The 19885-nt window shown below is 41.9% G+C and overlaps 1 protein-coding gene across 4 annotated transcripts in view; it reads right to left on the reverse strand.

Moving 5' to 3' along the window:
* Positions 1–19502, reverse strand: part of FANCM (FA complementation group M) — a 63937-nt gene extending 44435 nt beyond the window's left edge. For 3 of the 4 annotated variants that reach the window (XM_062205198.1, XM_062205196.1, XM_062205199.1), the window contains exons 1-8: positions 18818–19502; positions 18087–18259; positions 11802–11879; positions 9685–9843; positions 3250–3381; positions 2246–2378; positions 1821–1946; positions 1269–1355 (exon numbers count right to left, since the gene is read on the reverse strand). In XM_062205198.1, the coding sequence (XP_062061182.1) occupies positions 1269–1355; positions 1821–1946; positions 2246–2378; positions 3250–3381; positions 9685–9843; positions 11802–11879; positions 18087–18259; positions 18818–19325 (1396 nt within the window). In that variant the 5' untranslated portion in view covers positions 19326–19502. The remainder of the gene's footprint in view (positions 1–1268; positions 1356–1820; positions 1947–2245; positions 2379–3249; positions 3382–9684; positions 9844–11801; positions 11880–18086; positions 18260–18817) is intronic. The other variant, XM_062205197.1, reaches the window with a different exon arrangement.
* Positions 19503–19885: the final 383 nt, after the last annotated feature.

The following is a 19885-nucleotide window of genomic DNA, read 5'->3' on the forward strand; positions in this document are numbered from 1 at the left end:
GGATCATCGCAGCTCCCACCGTTGTAGTCATCTGGGTAGTGAACTAGAGGATGGAAGACTTCTCTGTCTCTACCTCTCTCTGTAACTCTGTCTTTCAAATAAATAAAAAATAGGGGCCGGTGCAGTGGTGCAGTAGGTTAATCCTCCGCCTGCAGCGCCAGCATCCCATATGGGTGCTGGTTCTAGTCCTGGCTGCTCCTCTTCCAACCCAGTTCTCTGCTGTGGCCTGGGAGAGCAGTGGAAGGACCTTGGGCTCCTACACCCACGTGCGAGACTGGAGGAGGCATCCGGCTCCTGGCTTCAAATTGGTGTAGCTCCAGTCGTTGCAGCCATTTGAAGAGTGAACCAACAGACGGAAGACCTTTCTCTCCGTCTCTCTCTCACTGTCTGTAATTCCACCTCTCAAATAAATAAATAAAATCTTTTTTTTTTTTTAAATAAATCTTTAAAAAAAAAAGAAGATGGCCCATAGCGATTGGGTCCCTGTACCCACATGGGAGACCCGGGAGAAGCTCCTGGCTCCTTGCGTCAGATGAGCTCAGCTCCAGGCCTTGCAGCCCATTGGGGAGTTAACCAACTGATAGAAGCTCTCTCTGCCTCTCCTTCTCTCTCTGTATAACTCTTTCAAATAAATAAATAAATAAATCTTAAAAAAAGAAAAAGAAAAAACCACAAAGCAAAGTTCTGATTTGGCCTACAACCCTATATGATCTGTCCTCTGGCTACCTCTTGGCTATAGTACTGTTACCCTCATTCACATTATTCTAGCCATATCGTTCTGTTCACTGATCCTGAAGTACCCTACTAACTTTGAGCCTTTGAATCTGGTATTCTCTCAAACTGGAATGATTCCTCCTCCAGAAATCCACAAAGTTTTTTTTCTCATTTCCATCAGATGGCTGGCTTTTTCTAAATCACACTCCACAAACAGGCTTTCTTTAAACACCCTATGTGGAACAACACTCCTCCAGGACTCACTCACTCCTTATCTACTCTTCTTTTTCCTTCTAATAAATCACAGATTATTTCACTGTCCGCTTCCTCTGTATTTCCCCAAACTTTTCTTTTTATTATAATACTACTTTATTATTCATATTCCTACCTTTCCTCTTCCTTTTACCCTTCCAAAATTTCTTAGAGTTGAATATTTACCATCCAGAATAAATAAAGCCCATCTTCTCCATGAGAAGTGTTAGCACAAACTGATAAGTGGAAGTTTTAACTCTTACAACAATTGTCTTGACTTAATGCTACTAAATATGACCTACCATTCCATGATGTGAAGTGCTTGATCACAACTTCTTCTAATTTCTTTAATTTTGGATGACTGTAGAAAAAATTTTTACCTGTAACTCCTGTACAAAAAGAAAAAAAACTTATATTTTCCATATTCAATTCTATTAATATGTAAACTACTTTTTTCTTTTTGTTTAAATAGTAAGTAGCATCTAGTAGCACATAAATCTTACTGTAAAATAAGCTTTGAATTTTGATGAAAATTTCATTCTGAGAGAATGTACATAGGAATCAGTAACAAAGAAAAAGGAAAACTGTACATATTTAAACTGGAGATTAGTGTTTGTAGTTTTGAGAATTTCCACTAGTAGTAAAAACTACTAACACGCATTATAAAGTTTATAAACGTACAAACTTTAAAATTGAATGTACATTAATCCTAACTTTGAAGAATAAAATTTTTAAGCATTAACAGGTCTGTTGCTACGGAAACCTTAGTAATCACAGACAGTTATATACATCAATGGAGCAAAATTTTGAAGTTAACCTTGTTAAGAAAAATAATGCAGAATTAAAAATCGCACCTTTTTGGTCAGCGGACATACCACCTGCTGAAGTAGTACGCGTATGTGCAAACTTGCACTCTAGATGATTGTAGAGTTTCATGAAGTCCTCGTTTCGGCTAAGTTCATTTTTTGTCCGAGTCATTCCTTTTAGGAATTAAGAAAAGTTTCTCAAATAAATAATACCAAACTAGTAAAATCTATTACTAATTGAAATAAAATTAAACTTTAGCAAAAATGCAGGCTTTTCAAATTTAAAATGAAAAGCAGCAACTTTTTCCAGCTGCACATCCAAATATGTATTAATTACTGGTTTTTTTTCTTCCTCTATTTTATCAAAAACAGTGAAACATGGCCATTTGTTACATAATTTTTAAGTAACCCAAATTGTTTAATATGTCTTTAACCAAAATAATGTGTGACTTATTTAAATAATTTTAGTTTACCTTTACTTCCATCCATAATTCCACAAAAGAAGAAATATAATGATCTCATTCCCATTTGCTGCAATAATTCATAACCATGATATAAACTTATACAAATAGCAAACTCTCCCTCAATTATGCCTTGTTGTATTCCCTAGAAAAACAAGCATACATCAAGTTTAACCAGAGAAAGAAATGAAGATGCTTCAAATCCAAGTTGTCAGCACATGAGTCAATGTAACATTTACAATATAATCCAAATGATCCTAATAATTATTTCCTTCTACACTGAATATAACCAATTGGCTCTGCCGAATGCCATTTCAAAAGATGTTGCTATGGAAAGAAACCCATGCATTTTCTACATAAAACCTATTCTTTTATTATTTTGCCTTTATTCATTAGTAAATTTTTATATATTTTTAAAGATTTATTTATTTATTTATTTGAGAGGCAGAGTTACAGACAGACAGAGGGAGAGACAAACAGGTCTTCCATCTGCTGGTTCACTCCCCAAATGGCCACAGCTTCTGAAGCTGGGTTGAAGCTGCTCCTCTTTCCATCCAGCTCTCTGCTATGGCCTGGGTAGGCAGTAGAAGATGGCCCAAGTGCTTGGGCCCCTACACCCGCAATGGGAGACCCAGAAGAACCTCCTGGCTTCGGATCAGCTCAGCTCTGGCTGTTGCAGCCATTTGGGCAGTGAACCAGAGGATGGAAGACCTTTCTCTCTGTCTCTCTCTCTCTCTGTAACTCTACCTCTCAAATAAAAAAATAAATAAAAACTTTAAAAAAATGAATTGTAAGATCTATTCTTTATTAAACATTAAAAGATACATTTTCAATTCAAATCATTAAATCATATTCTTGCTAGAATTTTTTTAATGCTTTAACAGACTATATAAATCTTTTCTGAATTCTTGATGAACTAATATATATTCTCCCCTCCCCGTCTCAAATTTTGTATTTTTATCCTGTCCCTAAGTAAAAATATGTTCTACCATTAAAACTTACTTAGACATACCTACCACAATATTTGGAGATGGATTTTTCCTAAATTGATCTCTTGCCAGAATTATCTGGTATTTTGTTAGATTGGGGATATCCCTTCTCATCAAAACATTTCTCTGAATCAAAGAACTGGCAAAAGCTTCCAAAATCTGCAAATTTAAAAAAAATTCAGTTTAAGCATGCAATACAATTTTCTTGCATATTAAAATCAGTTACACATTTATTAGAGTGTATCTTAAAATGAATTTTAAATATACATAAGAACAAAATTTAAGCATTTGACATCCCCAGATAATCCTCATAGTCAGCATAAAAATATTTAACTATAATTTTTTAAATATATTTTTAATTTAAAAAAATTTTTATTTAAGAGGCAGAGTTACTGACAGAGAGAGGGAGAATCAGAGAGAAAAGTCTTCTATCTGCTGGTTCACTCCCCAAATGGCCAGAGCTGAGCTGATCCGAAGCCAGATGCTTCTTCTGAGTCTCTCAGAAAGCTGCAAGGGCCCAGCGACTTGGACCATCTTCTACTGCTTTCCCAGGCCAGAGCAGAGCATACAAACTGGTGTCCATATGGGATGCCTATACCACAGACGGAGGTTTAACCTACTACACCACAGTGCCAGCCCAACATATTTTTAATTTTGACACATAGTAATTGTACATATTTATGAGGTACTATGTGACATTTCAATACTTCTATGCAATGTGTAATTATATGATCAGAGTAAATGGCATATCAATCATTTCAGACATTTATGAATTCTTTGTATAACCTATTATAATTTAAGAATACATTTAAGGGGATGGCACCATGCCTCTCTTTGTTAATCTTCTGCCTGCGGCACCGGCATCCCTTGTGGGCACTGGGTTCTGGTCCTGGATGCTCCTCTTCCAGTCCAGCTCTCTGTTCTGGCCCACGAGGGCAGTGGAGGATGGCCCAAGTGCTTGGGCCCCTGCACCCGCATGGGAGACTGGGAAGAAGCACCTGGCTCCTGGCTTTGGATTGGCGTAGCTCCAGCCTTAGCGGCCATTTGGGGGGTGAACCAATGGAAGGACGACCTTTCTCTCTCTGTCTCTCTCTCTCACTGTCTAACACTCTGTCAAAATAAATAAAAAAGGGCCGGCACCGTGGCTTAACAGGTTAATCCTCTGCCTTGCGGTGCCGGCACACAGGGTTCTAGTCCCAGTAGGGGCGCCGGATTCTGTCCCAGTTGCCCCTCTTCCAGTCCAGCTCTCTGCTGTGGCCCAGGAGTGCAGTGGAGGATGGTCCAAGTCCTTGGGCCCTGCACCCCATGGGAGACCAGGAGAAGCACCTGGCTCCTGGCGCCGGCCGCGGCCACTGGAGGGTGAACCAATGGCAAAAGGAAGACCTTTCTCTCTGTCCACTCTGCCTGTCAAAAATAAAAAAAAATAAAAATAAAAATAAAACCCAAACATTTAAGAATACATTTCATCTGTTTATTTCTTAACTCCTGCCTTTCCCAACCTACACATCATAATCTAAGTATCATGAAAGGAAGGCCTTTGATTTGTGCATTGTTGGCATCCTTAGTACCTAGAACAGAATCTGGCATATAGGCCCTCACTAAATATTTGTATACTGTTGAATACATTGATATGTTTTAAGTAGATTTAATTTAATTCATTGACTCATTCTTTCAACAAATATTTAGCACCTAGAATGTATATAGCATTGCTCCAAGTGCTGGCAATATCAAGGCTAAGACAAATTAAGCTACTGCTCTCATAAAGTTTAGATCCCAGTGGAAGGAGGCAAAAAATAAAGCGAATGAAGAAGATAGATAGTCTCCATGGCAATAAATGTATTTAAGAATCTAAAATATGGAGCTGGCATTGTGCCGTAGCAGGTAAAGCCACCACCTGTGACACTGGCATCCCATATGGGCACCAGTTCAAGTCCTGGCTGCTATACTTCCCATCGAGCTCCCTGCCAATGCACCTGGGAAAAGCAGTGGAAAATGGCGCAAAGGCTTGGACCACTGACACCCATATGGAACAAATATATGCCACACCATAGACCCTTTGAGAGAAAAAAGGTTATTACTAAATAAAGTGAACAAAGACTGCTTCTTTGCGGAAGTAATGTCTGAATTGGCATGTGAATCATGATGGGTGTCTACCATGTGAGGTTCTGAGAACAATGAACTCCAGAGAGAGGAAACAGCAGACAAAAGGCCCTGAAGCAGAAATGAGCTTGATGCCATGCTGAAAGAAAAAAAGACCTTCAGATGCACCTACTACAGTAATATGTAATATTTAAATTTTCATTTCCTAAAATAGGACTGGTTAATACATTTATCTTTTCTCCCTTCAGCTTTGCTGACCACACTGTCTAAAAATATCAACAAAATTTTAAAATATCAACAAAATTGAATTCTAATTATGACCATATAAATTATGATTTTATAGTTATCAATGGAATAATTTTTAAGTAAGACAAATTAGATAAGCATTTAAGAAATGGTTATCAGGAAGACTTTGCCGTATCATAAATAATGTTTAGAATTTTGTTACAGATAATTTTAAAACAAGAAAAAACCTATAAGCTTTGTTTTTAATAGATTTAATCTATTTGAACGGCAGACTTATACTTAAGATGGAGAGATAAAAAGAGAGAGAGTTGTCTTCCACTGGTTCACTCCCCAAATGGCTATAATGGTCAAGGCTGGGCCAGGCCCTAGCCAGGAGCCAGTAGCTTCATCAGGCTCTCCCACTTGGATGGCAGGGCCATCTTTCACTACTTTTCCAGGCACATTATCAGAGAGTTGGATCGGATGTAGAGTAGCTGGGACTTGAACTAGTGCCCATGAGATGCTGGAATTTCAGGAGGGAGCTTAAACTGCTGTGCTACCATACCAATCGCTGTGAACTTCACTTTAAAAAAGACTTATTATAGGTTAAGGGATAAACAAATGTCTTGGTTATCTACTCCCATATAAAATATTACTTAAACATAGTAGATTTAAACAACCATTATTTTACGTGTTCCTTATTCTGATACTGTGGGTATTGTGGGTAAGAATGTAAACAGGTCACTGAGAGAGCATAGAAACAGTGACACCACAATAAAAATGAGCAAATCTAGTATACAAACACTGGCTTCTAAATACCATTCTCTCCTATATTTTATTTTATTTTTTTACTATTTATTTTTGTATTTGAAAGAGATATAGAGGGGTAGAGAGTGAAAGAGAGACACAGAGAGAGCTCTTGCATCCTCTGGTTCAGTCCCTGCTGAAACCAGGAGCTTCATTCAGGTTTCCCCTATGGGTGATAAGGGCCCAAGCCCTTGGGCCATTTCCCACTGCTTTCTCAGGCCATTAGCATTAGCAGTTAGCTGAAAAGGAAGTGCAGCAGCAGCAGCAGCAGCCAGCATTGCAGAGGACAGCTTTACCTGCTACGTCACAACTCCAGCCTAAATACAATTCTTATTTTTTTAAAAAGATTTATTTCATTTATTTTAAAGACAGAGTTACAGAGAGAGGTAGAGAGAGAGAGGTCTTCCATCCACTGGTTTACTCCCCAGATGGCCGCAACAGCTGGAGCTGTGCAGATCTGAAGCCAGGAGCTTCTTCCGGGTCTTCCCTGTGTGTACAGGGGCCCAAGGACTTGGGCCATCTTCTGCTTTCCCAGGCAATAGCAGAGAGCTGGATTGGAAGAGGAGCAGCTGGGACTAGAATCGGTGCCCATAGATGCCGGAGCTTCAGGAAAGGGCTTTAGCCCACTGCACCACAATGCCGGCACCCCCACCACCACCACCAAATACCATTTTTGCATACAAAGAATAAGGAGTCTTTTGGAGAAATGATAGATTCCACAACTAGTTCAGGAAAATTCACAGATGAGCAAAATATATTGTAATATCACTAAGTTAGGAAATGCAAACAAAAGTACATGTCTGTAGAGCACAAGAGCTGTCTTGAAGGAGCTTCTAAAAGACAAAGCTGGAACTGTTAAGTAGGAAATCAGACATGAGCTTATGTGTGTGTGACAAAGATCTAAAGAGAAGACATCTATGTCCAGCATATGCACCTCAAAGTCATCCCAATAACCTTATCTACATCCTGCCCTGCCCCTCCTACCCAATAACCTGCCAGGTTGGGGTCCTTGCCCCTTCTGACTGATAATCTTCCAGGTGCAGCCCAGTGTCTGTATTTCAAATATGCATCCTGCCCTGCCCTGCCCTTCTGCCTGATAACCATCCTTCCTCTAAGGCTCCTCTGATGCGGGGCGAGGCCAGCCAGGCTTCCCCCTGTCTGATAACTTCAGGGGAAAACTCAGAAAAGGAATTTTTTCGTATTTACATCCAAAAAGTCCTTTGTTCCAAGAGGAGCAGAGGTGGGGAGGCATGACCCATCCCCTTAAAAATCCCCAGCCTCAACCAGACTGCGCATTCAGCCCTCTGCTTCTATGCTGAGCCGCTCGCCTGGCCTGCCCAGGTGTACTCTCTACTCAACCATGTAACCTCGCTCTCCCCCAGTCTGAGCAACTGGGCACTATCTCTCAGGTTCTGTCTGAAGAGGTGCCCATCCGTTCTTACAGATGCCCCTACCCTAATAAGCCTTACTATTTGCTTTCCACTTACTCTGTCTCATGCCTGAATTCTTTCTTGAGCAATTCACTGTTAACAGAACTATCTGAACAACCAAATAATAATATTGGATGCTCACTTGTGAGACCTGAGCCTGGATCAAGGTGTAACTATTTTAAATTAGGTCTCCATCTTCTAACTTGGGCCTGACCAGGCCCTGAACCCTAAGCCAGAAGCTCCTAAAAGTAAATAAATGAACTCCCCTTGCAACAAACTCTCCTAGCACCAGCACCTAGCACCACCAGATAACAAAGAAATACCTAGAGTTCCTGGTGTCTTCTCAGGGCAGATAAGGTCACTAATAGCTTCCTGAGACCCTGCAGTTCGCACGTACACCCCAGCAGCTCAGACCCTATGCTTCAGCCAATCAATTCAAAAGGCATCAACCCCAAAGCCATCTAACCACCTTTAGTAGGTCCGTTCCCACCACTGGATGCACTAATCAATTCTAAGAGATGTCCTTTAAATTTCCTGCGGGATGAGATGATTTGCTAAATGGTACCATGATGTATAAAATGTCTCTAAAAACCCTATAAAAACCCTGTTAACTGAAGGGTCGGGGCTCTCAATTCAGACCCGCTGCATTGGTGTTGATTGAGAGTCCAGGCCCGGACCTGCAATTAAACTCTCATGTACTTTACAGCGGTATCGGCTCCTTGGTAGTCTTTGGGTACAACTGAACTGGGCATAACACACTCATAGAAAAAAAATACCTGTTAGTCTATAACTATGAAAAGAGTTGAATTAATAATAAATGATGGGGCTGGCACTGTGGCATAGTAGGTAAAGCCACCTCCTGTAGTGCCAGCATCCCATACGGCCATGGTTCAAGTCCTGAGTGCTCCACTTCCGATCCAGCTCTCTGTTAGTGTGCCTGGGAAAGCAGCAGGGGATGGCCTAAGTACTTGGGCCCCTGAAACAACAATGGAGAACCAGAGGAACAGCCCAGCTTGGGCCACAGTAGCCATTAGGAGAGTGAATCAGTGATGGGAGATCTCTCTCTCTTTGTATGCTACTGTGGGGCTTATCACATTCTATTGGCTAGAGTCAGTCATGGCACCACTCCATATTCGGGGGAGGGAAATTTTATCCCATCTCTCAGTGAGAAAACTGGCAAAGAATTTGCAGCCATCTTTAATCCAGGGCAATGATGATGTGAGAGAACACGTTGTTCTCCTACCCTGACACTAATTGTGAGATATGGGAAATTAAAGGGTGATCTCAAATCTCTCCCATGGAAAGTGACAACGCTAAGCAATTTCTCAAATTAAATTTCTCTATTAACATCAGAGCCAGGTAATTTTTCTTGTGAACTGGGTGTCTTGTCCATTATAATATGTTTAGCAGATTCCTGGCCTATATCACAGATGCCAGATGAAACAGTGGTAACTCCACACCCACTCCTTGCCTCCCCTTCCATGCTCATTACGACAACCATGGGGTTAGACATTGTCAGATGTCACCAGGTGGACAAAATCACTTCTATTTGAGAACTATACCTACGTAAGGGATCAGGGCAGAAAAGTAGTGGAAATAAATTTCATTATAAAGAAACTTCTAGCTGAATACGAGCACATGTCATGAGTAAGTTCACTTCGTGAATTCACTTAACTATACACTTCTGTTTTGTGCACTCTGCTGTGTTATATGAATATTAAACTGCAGAATGCTATCATTGTTCCATCTTTTGTATTAACCCTTTAAAAAATAGTTTGTTCATTAAAATATGCCCCTTCCAAAATTTAATGTCAAAGAAATTTTCAACATATCAATTAAATAAAATAACTACATTACCAGATCATTTACCAAAAACTTAAATTGTGAAAAATTGGCTTGCCTGAATATATGTCTTTTGGATGGCTGCAAGTTCTTCTCCAAGGGGAACAACAAGCTTTTCAACTCGTCTTTCATGAGAGTATGGCAAAATATCTGGAGAATCTTCAGAACGAAGCTCGATCTGCCCAATCAGCAGGTTAGTAATAACCTGTTGTACAGCCTATGCAAAAATAATTAAGATCATAAATTATATTACAGGCTAAGTATTTTTGATTTAAGTACCTAACAAAATATCAAAATTTTGAAAGCAGCACTAGAAATTCATATTAATGATCAAAAACATAGAAAAAGAAAGACAAGCCATTTAAAGTACACTAGAATTCACACAGTAGGGAGAGAACGTTTTTGAAACATTTTTTCCCCACACAGCCTTTTAAGGCAAGCATTCAAGACACAAGAATATGAGTAAACGCCCAACATGTTCTTTAAATGAATAGTAGAACTTTCCAAATGAAATCTTCAGACAAAACTGAAGTTTTATATTAGCAAATGAAATTCCCAAAACATTGTGAAACACAATTCATTTCACAGCCAGATCTAAAACCTAAGTTTTCTGATTCCCTGGCCAATACTACTTTTTTTTTTTTAGATTTACTTATTTACTTGAAAGTCAGAGTCACACAGAAAGAGAAGGAGAAGCAGAGAGGGAGAGACAGAGAAAGAGAGAGAGGTGTCTTCCATCTACTGGTTGGCCACAATGGCAAAAGCTGTGCCAATCTGAAGCCAGGAGCCACGAGCTTCTTCCAGGTCTCCCATGAGGGTACAGGGACCTAAGGATTTGGGTCATCTTCTACTGCTTTCCCAGGCCATAGCAGAGAGCTAGTTCAGAAGTGGAGCAGCCAGGACACAAAATGGCATCCATATGGGATGCCAGCACTGTAGGTGGCAGCTTTACCAGCTATGCCATAGTGTTGGTCCCTGTCCAATACTTCTTTATACTGAAATTTTTTTGGGTGGGAAAAACATAGAGAAGTATTATTATTATCAAAGGACACAAATATATCTTGGAAATATTTTATGAGGGCCTATAAGGCCTAAACTAAAACACTTATTGATACATTAGTACAATTATTTTCAATTTAAATCCACATATATAATGTGAATATAGTTTGGGGACTAAAGCTTACAAAGGGAATTCTTGAAAAGGTATGGAACTGTAGCAAAAACATATGCTGGTACTTCAAAAAGCACATGGAAAGGGGAGTTAGTAGGTAAGTTTATTTTTGTACAAAAAAATTTGAGGGGGTCAGTGTTGTGGTGCAGCATGTTAAGCTGACAGGTGCAATGCCAGCATCCCATACGGGTGCCAGTTTGAGTCCTGGCTGCTCTACTGCTAACGTACCCGGGAACGTAGCAGAAGATGGCCCAAGTCCTTGGGCCCCTGTACCCACATGGGAGACCCAGAAGAAGCTCCTGGTTCCTGGCTTTGGACTGACCCAGCTCTGGCCATTGCAGCCACTGGGGGAGTGAACCAGCAGACAGAAGATCTCTCGCTTTCTCTCTCTGTAACTCTGCTTTTCGAATAAAATAAATAAATATAAAAAAAGGAAAAAAACTTTAAAAAAAAAATCAGTCCTTTTAACCAGCAGCTTGAGGTGATTCTTACCTATAGTTAAAGTTTGAAAACTACTAATTTAAAGAAATTCTTGCAAACAGAGAAGAAAAGCGAGCCATGTTGTAGTTCTAACATCAAATCAGATAAACACGAGACTAAAAACCCCATAAAAATCTTATTTTCAGGCCGGTGCCGTGGCTTAATAGGCTAATCCTGTGCCTTGAGGCGCCAGCACACCGGGTTCTAGTCCCGGTTGGGGCGCCGGATTCCATCCCGGTTGCCCCTCTTCCAGGCCAGCTCTCTGCCATGGCCCGGGAAGGCAGTGGAGGATGGCCCAAGTCCTTGGGCCCTGCACCCGCATGGGAGACCAGAAGCACCTGGCTCCTAGCTTCGGATCAGCGAGATGCGCCAGCCGCAGCGGCCATTGGAGGGTGAACCAACGGCAAAGGAATACCTTTCTCTCTGTCTCTCTCTCTCACTATCCACTCTGCCTGTTAAAAAATAAAAATAAAAATAAATCTTATTTTCTTGAAAGTTAATAAATGTAAAAACATCTTACTTACCTTTATATCACTACCTGGTGTAGCACTAAGAGCCAAGATTCTGAAGTGATTTGTGTATCTGACTAGTTCCCTTACAACCTAAAAAAAAAAAAAAGTCATTTAGTTTCATCTGTTTAATGCAAATATAATGGTGGTTCTGTTATATCAGCTATTACCTATGATCTATTATTATATTATTCTTTAACTAGCATATTAATAACCTAGTGAGTAGAACCTCCACTAGTGATGTTATCTAAAGGAACAATTATTTAGTTTTACAATCGACAACAATCAAGAACATTTTAGGGCTTCTTTTATACAAAAAGCTAAAATGTCAGGGCCTAATTCAGAGGCAAATCACAAGGCTCAAGGGCTACTTCAGCATCAAATGGAGGAAGACAGTGTCTGTTCTCCATTGCTTAGGCCACAGACTAGTCTTACAGCTGTATCTATAAGAACACTTGTCAGATTAAGATAACCCATAACAAACAAAAACAGAAAAAAAATTAAATAAGAATATGCAATTAGATTTGAAATGAAAACAATTTAGGAGATATTAACAAAAATTACATTTCATGCAGAATGCTCCTAATTCTTAAACTTATTCAAAACAGAATGCGATTAATTTCAGATAATTTCTTAAAATTAACTTTTAAGTCCTGAAACATTCCCTCAGTGACACCAAAACACCTTTCTGTTCTCTGTGACTCGAACCCAGTGCTCACTTCTAGTATGATTCATATCTAATTTGCCAGAGCTCCTATTTCCCTTCAGTTGAGGCTCAGTACAAAGGAAAAGAGAGTCTCCTGTAAACTGAGTTGCAGAACAGTTCCCAGTATCCCATGGTTCTCACACTAGATACAGGAATTAAATAAGAAAACCAGATTATCCAAAAATCACTAATTTCAAACCAAATCACAGACAAATTCAATGAGACTCATTCTGAACTTTAATTAATACTAAAAAGTATTATGGAGTTTTTAAGGGCATGATAAAGATTGCATATATACACATGATGTTATAGTTAACATAAACTTAAGTAGAATTTTATTTTTTTTATTTTTTTTTATTTTTGACAGGCAGAGTGGACAGTGAGAGAGAGACAGAGAGAAAGGTCTTCCTTTTGCCGTTGGTTCACCCTCCAATGGCCGCCGCGGTAGCGCGCTGCGGCCGGCGCACTGCGCTGTTCCGATGGCAGGAGCCAGGTGCTTCTCCTGGTCTCCCATGGGGTGCAGAGCCCAAACACTTGGGCCATCCTCCACTGCACTCCCTGGCCACAGCAGAGAGCTGGCCTGGAAGAGGGGCAACCAGCACAGGATCGGTGCCCCGACCGGGACTAGAACCCGGTGTGCCGGCACCGCAAGGCGGAGGATTAGCCTGTTGAGCCACGGCGCCGGCCGAATTTTTTTTTTTAAAGATTAATTTATTTACTTGAAAGTCAGAGTTAGAGAGAGAGAAAGACAGAAAAGAGATCTTCCATCTGCTGGTTCGCTCCCCAGATGGCTGCAATGGCCAGCGCTGACCCAGGAGCTTCATTCAGATTTCCCACATGGGTGGGCAGGGCCCAAGCACTTGGGCCATCTTCCACTGCTTTTCCTAGGCCATTAGTAGGGAGCTGGATTGGAAGCGGAGCAGGTGGGACACAAACCAGCCCCCACATGGGATGCTGGCATTGCAAGCTGTGTCTTTATCCACTATGCCACAAAGCTGGTCCCAGAATTATTTTAATTAAAAACTGATGGGGGCCTGTGTTGTGCAGCCAATGAATTAAGCTGTTGCCTGTTATGAGTGGTATTCTATGAGTCCTGGCCACCAGACTTCCAATCCAGCTCCCTGCTAACATGCTTGGCAAAACAACAGAAGACTGGCTCAAGGGCTTGGGACTCTGCCACACTTGTGTGAGACCTGGATGGAGTTTCAGGCTTCTAGATTCCACCTGGCCCAGCCCTGGCTGTTGCAGCATTTGGGAAGTGAACCAGTGGATGGGAAGATTTCTCTCTCTCTCTCTTTTTTTCTGCCTCCCCCTCTCCCCCCCCCCCTCTGTAACTCTGGCTTTCAAATAAATAAAAAATCTAAATAATTAAAATTGATGCAAGTCAATTTTTTGCTAATGACCACTCTCATTTTAACTCAGTGTTAGATGTGGGATGTCCTTAGGTATCAGAGAATAATAATAAGTCATGGATGCAGCAATGAAGATGGCAATTTCAAAAGTCTATATCGGGGCAGGCATTTGACCTCACTTTTAAGATGGATGCTTCCCATATCACAGTGTCTAGCTTCAATAACAGGCTATTGAATCCAGCTTCCTGCTAATGCACACCTGGGATGCAGCAGTGACAAATCAAGTCATTGGGTCCCCATCACCCTAGTGGGAGATCTGAATTGAGTTCCTGGATCCCTGCTTTGGCTTGAATCTGGCCTGGACACTGCAGGCATTTGGTGAATGACCACCAGATGAGAGTTCATTCTGTTTCTCTGCCTCTAAATTAAAATTTTTTAAAAATTCATTTTGTTTGAGTAGAATGCAAAGTGTTGTTTCAGATTGTGAGGCAGTTTAAACAGTTGAGTGAAATCACTTTAATATTACATGCCCCACGTACCAACACCTACCACAACTGTTACACAAGAAAAGTGAGCCGGCGCCATAGCTTAACAGGCTAATCCTCCGCCTTGCGGCACCCGCATACCGGGTTCTAGTTCCAGTTGGGGCGCTGGATTCTATCCCGGTTGCCCCTCTTCCAGGCCAGCTCTCTGCTGTGGCCTGGGAAGGCAGTGGAGGATGGCCCAAGTCCTTGTGCCCTGCACCCGCATGGGAGACCAGGAGAAGTACCTGGCTCCTGGCTTTGGATCAGCGAGATGCACCGGCCGCAGTGGCCATTGGAGGGTGAACCAGTGGCAAAAAGGAAGACCTTTCTCTCTGTCTCTCTCTCTCACTATCCACTCTGCCTATCAAAAAAAAAAAAAAAAAAAAAAAAAAAAAAAAAAGCCAGACACAGTACTTCTTTTCAGTAGGAATTCTTAAGCATCATGTGGAAGAGGAAATTGTGTTTCTGTATCCTAGAAAACTAAATGCATGGAGTTGGCGTGCCTGTTGGAAGCTACATTTGGAAAATTCAAAGAGTGTAAACTCTCAAGGGTGCTTAGTTATCAATTAAGCCAATGCATATTTAATTATACTCAATAAAAGCATAAGCCCTGTAGTTAAAATCACATAATGCCTAGAAAATTTTTGAGACTGGGGCTGGTGCTGTGGCACAGCAGGTTAAAACCTTGGCCAACAGTGCCGGCATCCAATATGGGCACTGGTTGCTCCACTTCTGATCCAGCTCCCTGCTAATGTGCCTGGGAAAGCAGCAGAGGATGGCCCAAGTCCTTGGGTCCCTGCACCTGTGTGGGAAACCAGGAAGAAGATCCTGGCTCTTGGCTTCGGCCTGGCCCAGCCCTGGCTGTTGCGGCCATTTGAGGAGTGAACAAGGAGATGAAGACCTCTCTCTCCCTGTCTTTACCTCTTTCTGTAACACTTTCAAATAAATAAAATAAATCTTTAAAAAAAAGAAGAGAATTTTTGAGACTAAATTAAATATAAGTTAAAGCTAAATCTACATAAGAAATCCCAAATAAAATAAAAATTTTGGCTGGCGCCGTGGCTCACTTGACTAGTCCTTCCGCTGCAGCACCGGCACCCCTGGTTCTAGTCCTGGTTGGGGCGCCGGTTCTAGTCCCGGCTGCTCCTCTTACAGTCCAGCTCTCTGCTGTGGCCCGGGGAGGGCAGCGGAGGATGGCCCAAGTGCTTGGGTCCCTGCACCGCATGGGAGACCGGGAGGAAGTACCTGGCTCCTGGCTTCAGATCGGCGCAGCGCCGGCCGTGGCGGCCATTAGGGGAATGAACCAATGGAAGGAAGACCTTTCTCTCTCTCTCTCATTGTCTATAACTCTCTGTGTCTCTCTCACTAACTCTGCCTGGCAAAAAATTAAAAATAAATAAAATACAAAAAATAAAAATTTTTAAATATCCCTTCCTCTCATGTGGAAATAATCTTTTTTTTAAATTTATTTATTATTTTTGACAGGCAGAGTGGACAGAGAGAGAGAGAGAGACAGAGAGAAAGGTCTTCCTTTTTCCGTTGGTTCACTCTCCAATGGCCACCGCGGCCGGTGCACTACGGAACCGTGCTGATCCGAAGGCAGGAGCCAGGTGCTTCTCCCATGCAGGTGCAGGGCCCAAGCACTTGGGCCATCCTCCATTGCACTCCCGGGCCATAGCAGAGAGCTGGACTGGACTGGAGAGGTGCAACCAGGACAGAATCCAGTGCCCCGACAGGGATTAGAACCCGGTGTGCCAGCACCGCAGGCGGAGGATTAGCCTATTGAGCTACGGCGGCGCCGGCCAAAATCTTTTTTTTTTAAAGATTTATTTATTTATTCAAAAGTCAGAGTTACAAAGAGAGAGGAAAGGCAGAGAAAGAGGGAGGTCTTCCATCCGATGATTCACTCTCCAGTTGGCCACAACGGCCGGTACTGCGCCGATCCGAAGCCAGGAGCCAGGAGCTTCTTCCGGGTCTCCCACAGGGGTACAGGGGCCTATGGACTTGGGCCATCTTCTACTGCTTTCCCAGGCCACAGCAGAGAGTTGGATTGGAAGTGGAGCAGCTGGGACTAGAACCAGCGCCCATATGGGATGCTAGCGCTTCAGTCCAGGGCGTTAACCCACTGCACCACAACACCGGCCCCAGCAAGTGGAGATCTTAAGATAATATATGTTAACTTCTAAGATATGAATAAATGGAATATCTCAATTTCCTGGGTATAATTAAGAAGATCAACTATAAGAAAGATGACAAGGCCAATGCTCTGGTGTAGCAGGTAAAGCGGCCGCCTGCATCCTATATGAGTGCCTGTTCGAGTCCCGGCTGCACCACTTCCGATCCAGCTCTCTGCCATGGCCTGGGAAAGCAGCAGAAGGTGGCCTAATTCCTTGGGCCTCTACAACCGCATGGGAGACCCAGAAGAAGCTCCTGGACTCTGGCTTCAGATCAGCGCAGCTCTGGCCATTTGCGGCCATCTGAGGAGTGAACCAGCAGATGGAAGACCTTTCTCTCTCTCTCTGCTTCTGCATGTCTGTAACTCGGCCTTTCAAATAAATAAATAAAATCTTGAAAAAAAGAAAGATGACAATTCTTTCTAACACAGAGATATAATACAACAACACTTAAAGAGTTCTCCAGGAAACTACTTTACGAATTCACAAATTGGCAGTGAAATTTGTTTCTGCATTAAATTAAATCAATTTTCCCTTTTCTATTTACTTTATATGTTCTTCCTAATATCACCAGTTATTATAGTTTTAATTACCACTTACTCATATATACTGATGATTTCTAAACCAGTATGTCCATTGAAGAGTCTCTACACGGAGATCCATATCTCCATCACTTATTGCATAATAGACATCTTCAGCTGGATTCTTCAGAAACTTCAAACTTAGTACAACTAAAACTACACTATCTTTCCATGCGCCCCAATTCTATTTCCAAGTTCTCATATTTTCACAACTTTCCAAGCCAGAAATTTAGCAATCATTGTACATTCTTCCTAGTCGTTATGAGATACCCTTTTTTTTTTTTTTAAAAAAGTCTTCTTCCCTCTTTCGTCTTTTAAATCTTAAGTATCACGCAGTTACACATTTTTAATGAGTCTTGGGCAACAATATCCCCTATGGCCTACAAAGTGCATTCAAACTGTTAAGTATAAAACACAAATGCCTTCGTGACTTGACTCTTAAGTAGAATAGAAGAGGCCAAGTCACCCTTAACAGAAGAGTCAAATTCATTCAGCGCAAAGAGATGAATGAGCTCTATAACCACTTCCCACCACTTCTCTTTTATGCTTTATATTCCTGTAGTATTCAAATGAAAGGTGATATGTTAGATATGCTCCATACATATTATCATTTAATTCCTATAACACAGTTTACCCAGTTCCCAAGGAATAGCACTGTATAAAATTATCAGTCTTTGGATTATTATCTTCCTAAGATAATAGCATCCATCTAAATCCAATCACTGCCCCAGTCCTGAACAGGCACTCATGATAAATAAATTACACTAATGATCTTGTTATGATAAAAAAAAAAAAGTGAAAACATGGGTGAAGGAAAGTACTTCCTATCACTATCTGTTCCAAGATTATAGATATAGGGTTTTCTATAACAACAATAACTTGCACCACTAACAACTATTCCTTAAAATACTTAACAATATGAGTATGGTTACACTACAAAATACCATTGAACAAAATTATTACCTGGCAATACGCATAGTTTCCAAGAGCTTTATGAGCTTCATCGATCACTAGACACTTTATCTCAGCAGCAGGACAAGTTCCTCTAGAAAGGTCATTTACCATGACTTGAGGTGTAAGAAAAAGGACTCTCTTACTGCACCACACTTCTTTCCTGGTGAAAACTTGAGTGGACCCTGTAAACAAATGTTGACATTCTTCACTGTAAACTTCAGACGATAAAATATAGACAGCCTGGCCTAGTTTCAGAATGCTACAGGCTTTGCAGAAAGTTTTGGTAATTCATTGGAATGCTACATTTTAAATCTCTGGTGTGCTCAAAAAAAAAAAAAAAAAAAAAAAAAAAGCTCTTTTCTAGGACCACAAATAGATTTGTCTCTAGGGAATTCCTAGAAAATGTTACAATACTTGAAGAGAAGCAAATTCTTCAATTGGGAAATCATTCCAGGCAAAAATGTCAGGAAAGATCATGGTTAGTGATCCATGAGATACACACAAGTAATTGCCTCAAAACACCCTGAACAAGCTCCAGGGGTTTTCTGAAAACTGAACACAGTAACCCTATTCGTTACTGTTGAACTTGATATGATAGAATGTCGTTTTAAGGGAGATTTAAGATACTGTGGTTTGGGAACAAGGGTCAGGAAGTCCTTTAGCTCTGTTTCCACTGAACGCCTGCTCTCCCTGGGTACTCAGCCCTTAATTTCAAATCACCCCCGCCCTCAATAACACACCTGTCATTTCGGCCATGTGTGACTGCGGGATGCCCATCACCTGGTAGCAAGCCTCGATCTGCTGTGTCACCAGCGGTTTTGTGGGAGCCATGAAAACCACCTTGCCGGAGGGGAACCAGCGGTAGAAATTGTACATGACCACGGCGGCAATAAAGGTCTTTCCCAGCCCAGTAGGCAGACACACCAGCGTGTTGCAGAACAGAGCAGTCCGGGAAATGTGCAGCTGGTAGTCCCGCACGGGGCAATTGGTAGGGTAAATCCACAGGGCCCCCGCCGAGTAGCAAAACCCGCCATTCTCTAGGCTCAGCTGTCGCTCAGCCTCGTACGCTGCAACCAGCAACACATCATCGTCGGAATCAGGCTGAGCTTCCGCCGCTGCAGGCAGAGGCGTCTCGGAGCTGCCGGGGCTCTGAGGCCGCTCGGTTCCGGAGCTGCAACCCGGAGCCCCGGCGGATCGGGAAACGCTCGAGCCCCACGTCTGGAAAAGAGTTCTTTGCCGTCCGCTCATCAGGTCGACCACCACCAGAAGTTTCCCTCAGACAACCGCAGCTGCGACAGTTGAACTGCCACGGTTGCTTTCTCCATGGGACTTCTCGCACGAAACTCTGGAACGGCAGGGCGGGGTTGCGGGCAATTTATTAAGTCGAAAATGCCGCCATGGAGTTCGCGTTGGGAATATGATTGGCAGGCTTCCCGGAAATCCTTGCGGCGCCCCAGAGACGCATGCGCATTGCTAAGGAGTCACTCTAAATTTGTTCCCCTTGACAGTTTTTTTTTTATTGCTCTAAATTTGAGTTCCGTTTTCATGATTAGGTGTGTCTGGGCGGCATTGCTAACAGGCGATCACTTACAAAGATGAAATAACCAACGCTGAGGTTCCGAGGACAGCAGAATACCCATTATTTTGTAAAGTTAACGTCATTGAACTTCGCACACACCTTATTCTTTGTGTTTTTTCAGTCGGAAGATGAAGTGAAAACAAATGATACGCTTTGTCATTTCTTTATCTAGGCTAAGAAAAGCCAAGTAGTTCTCACCGTGTTGAGAGCGGCAACCAACAGTTTGGAA

The sequence above is a fragment of the Lepus europaeus genome, chromosome 11 (assembly GCF_033115175.1).
Source record: "Lepus europaeus isolate LE1 chromosome 11, mLepTim1.pri, whole genome shotgun sequence".
Lineage (NCBI taxonomy): Eukaryota > Metazoa > Chordata > Mammalia > Lagomorpha > Leporidae > Lepus > Lepus europaeus.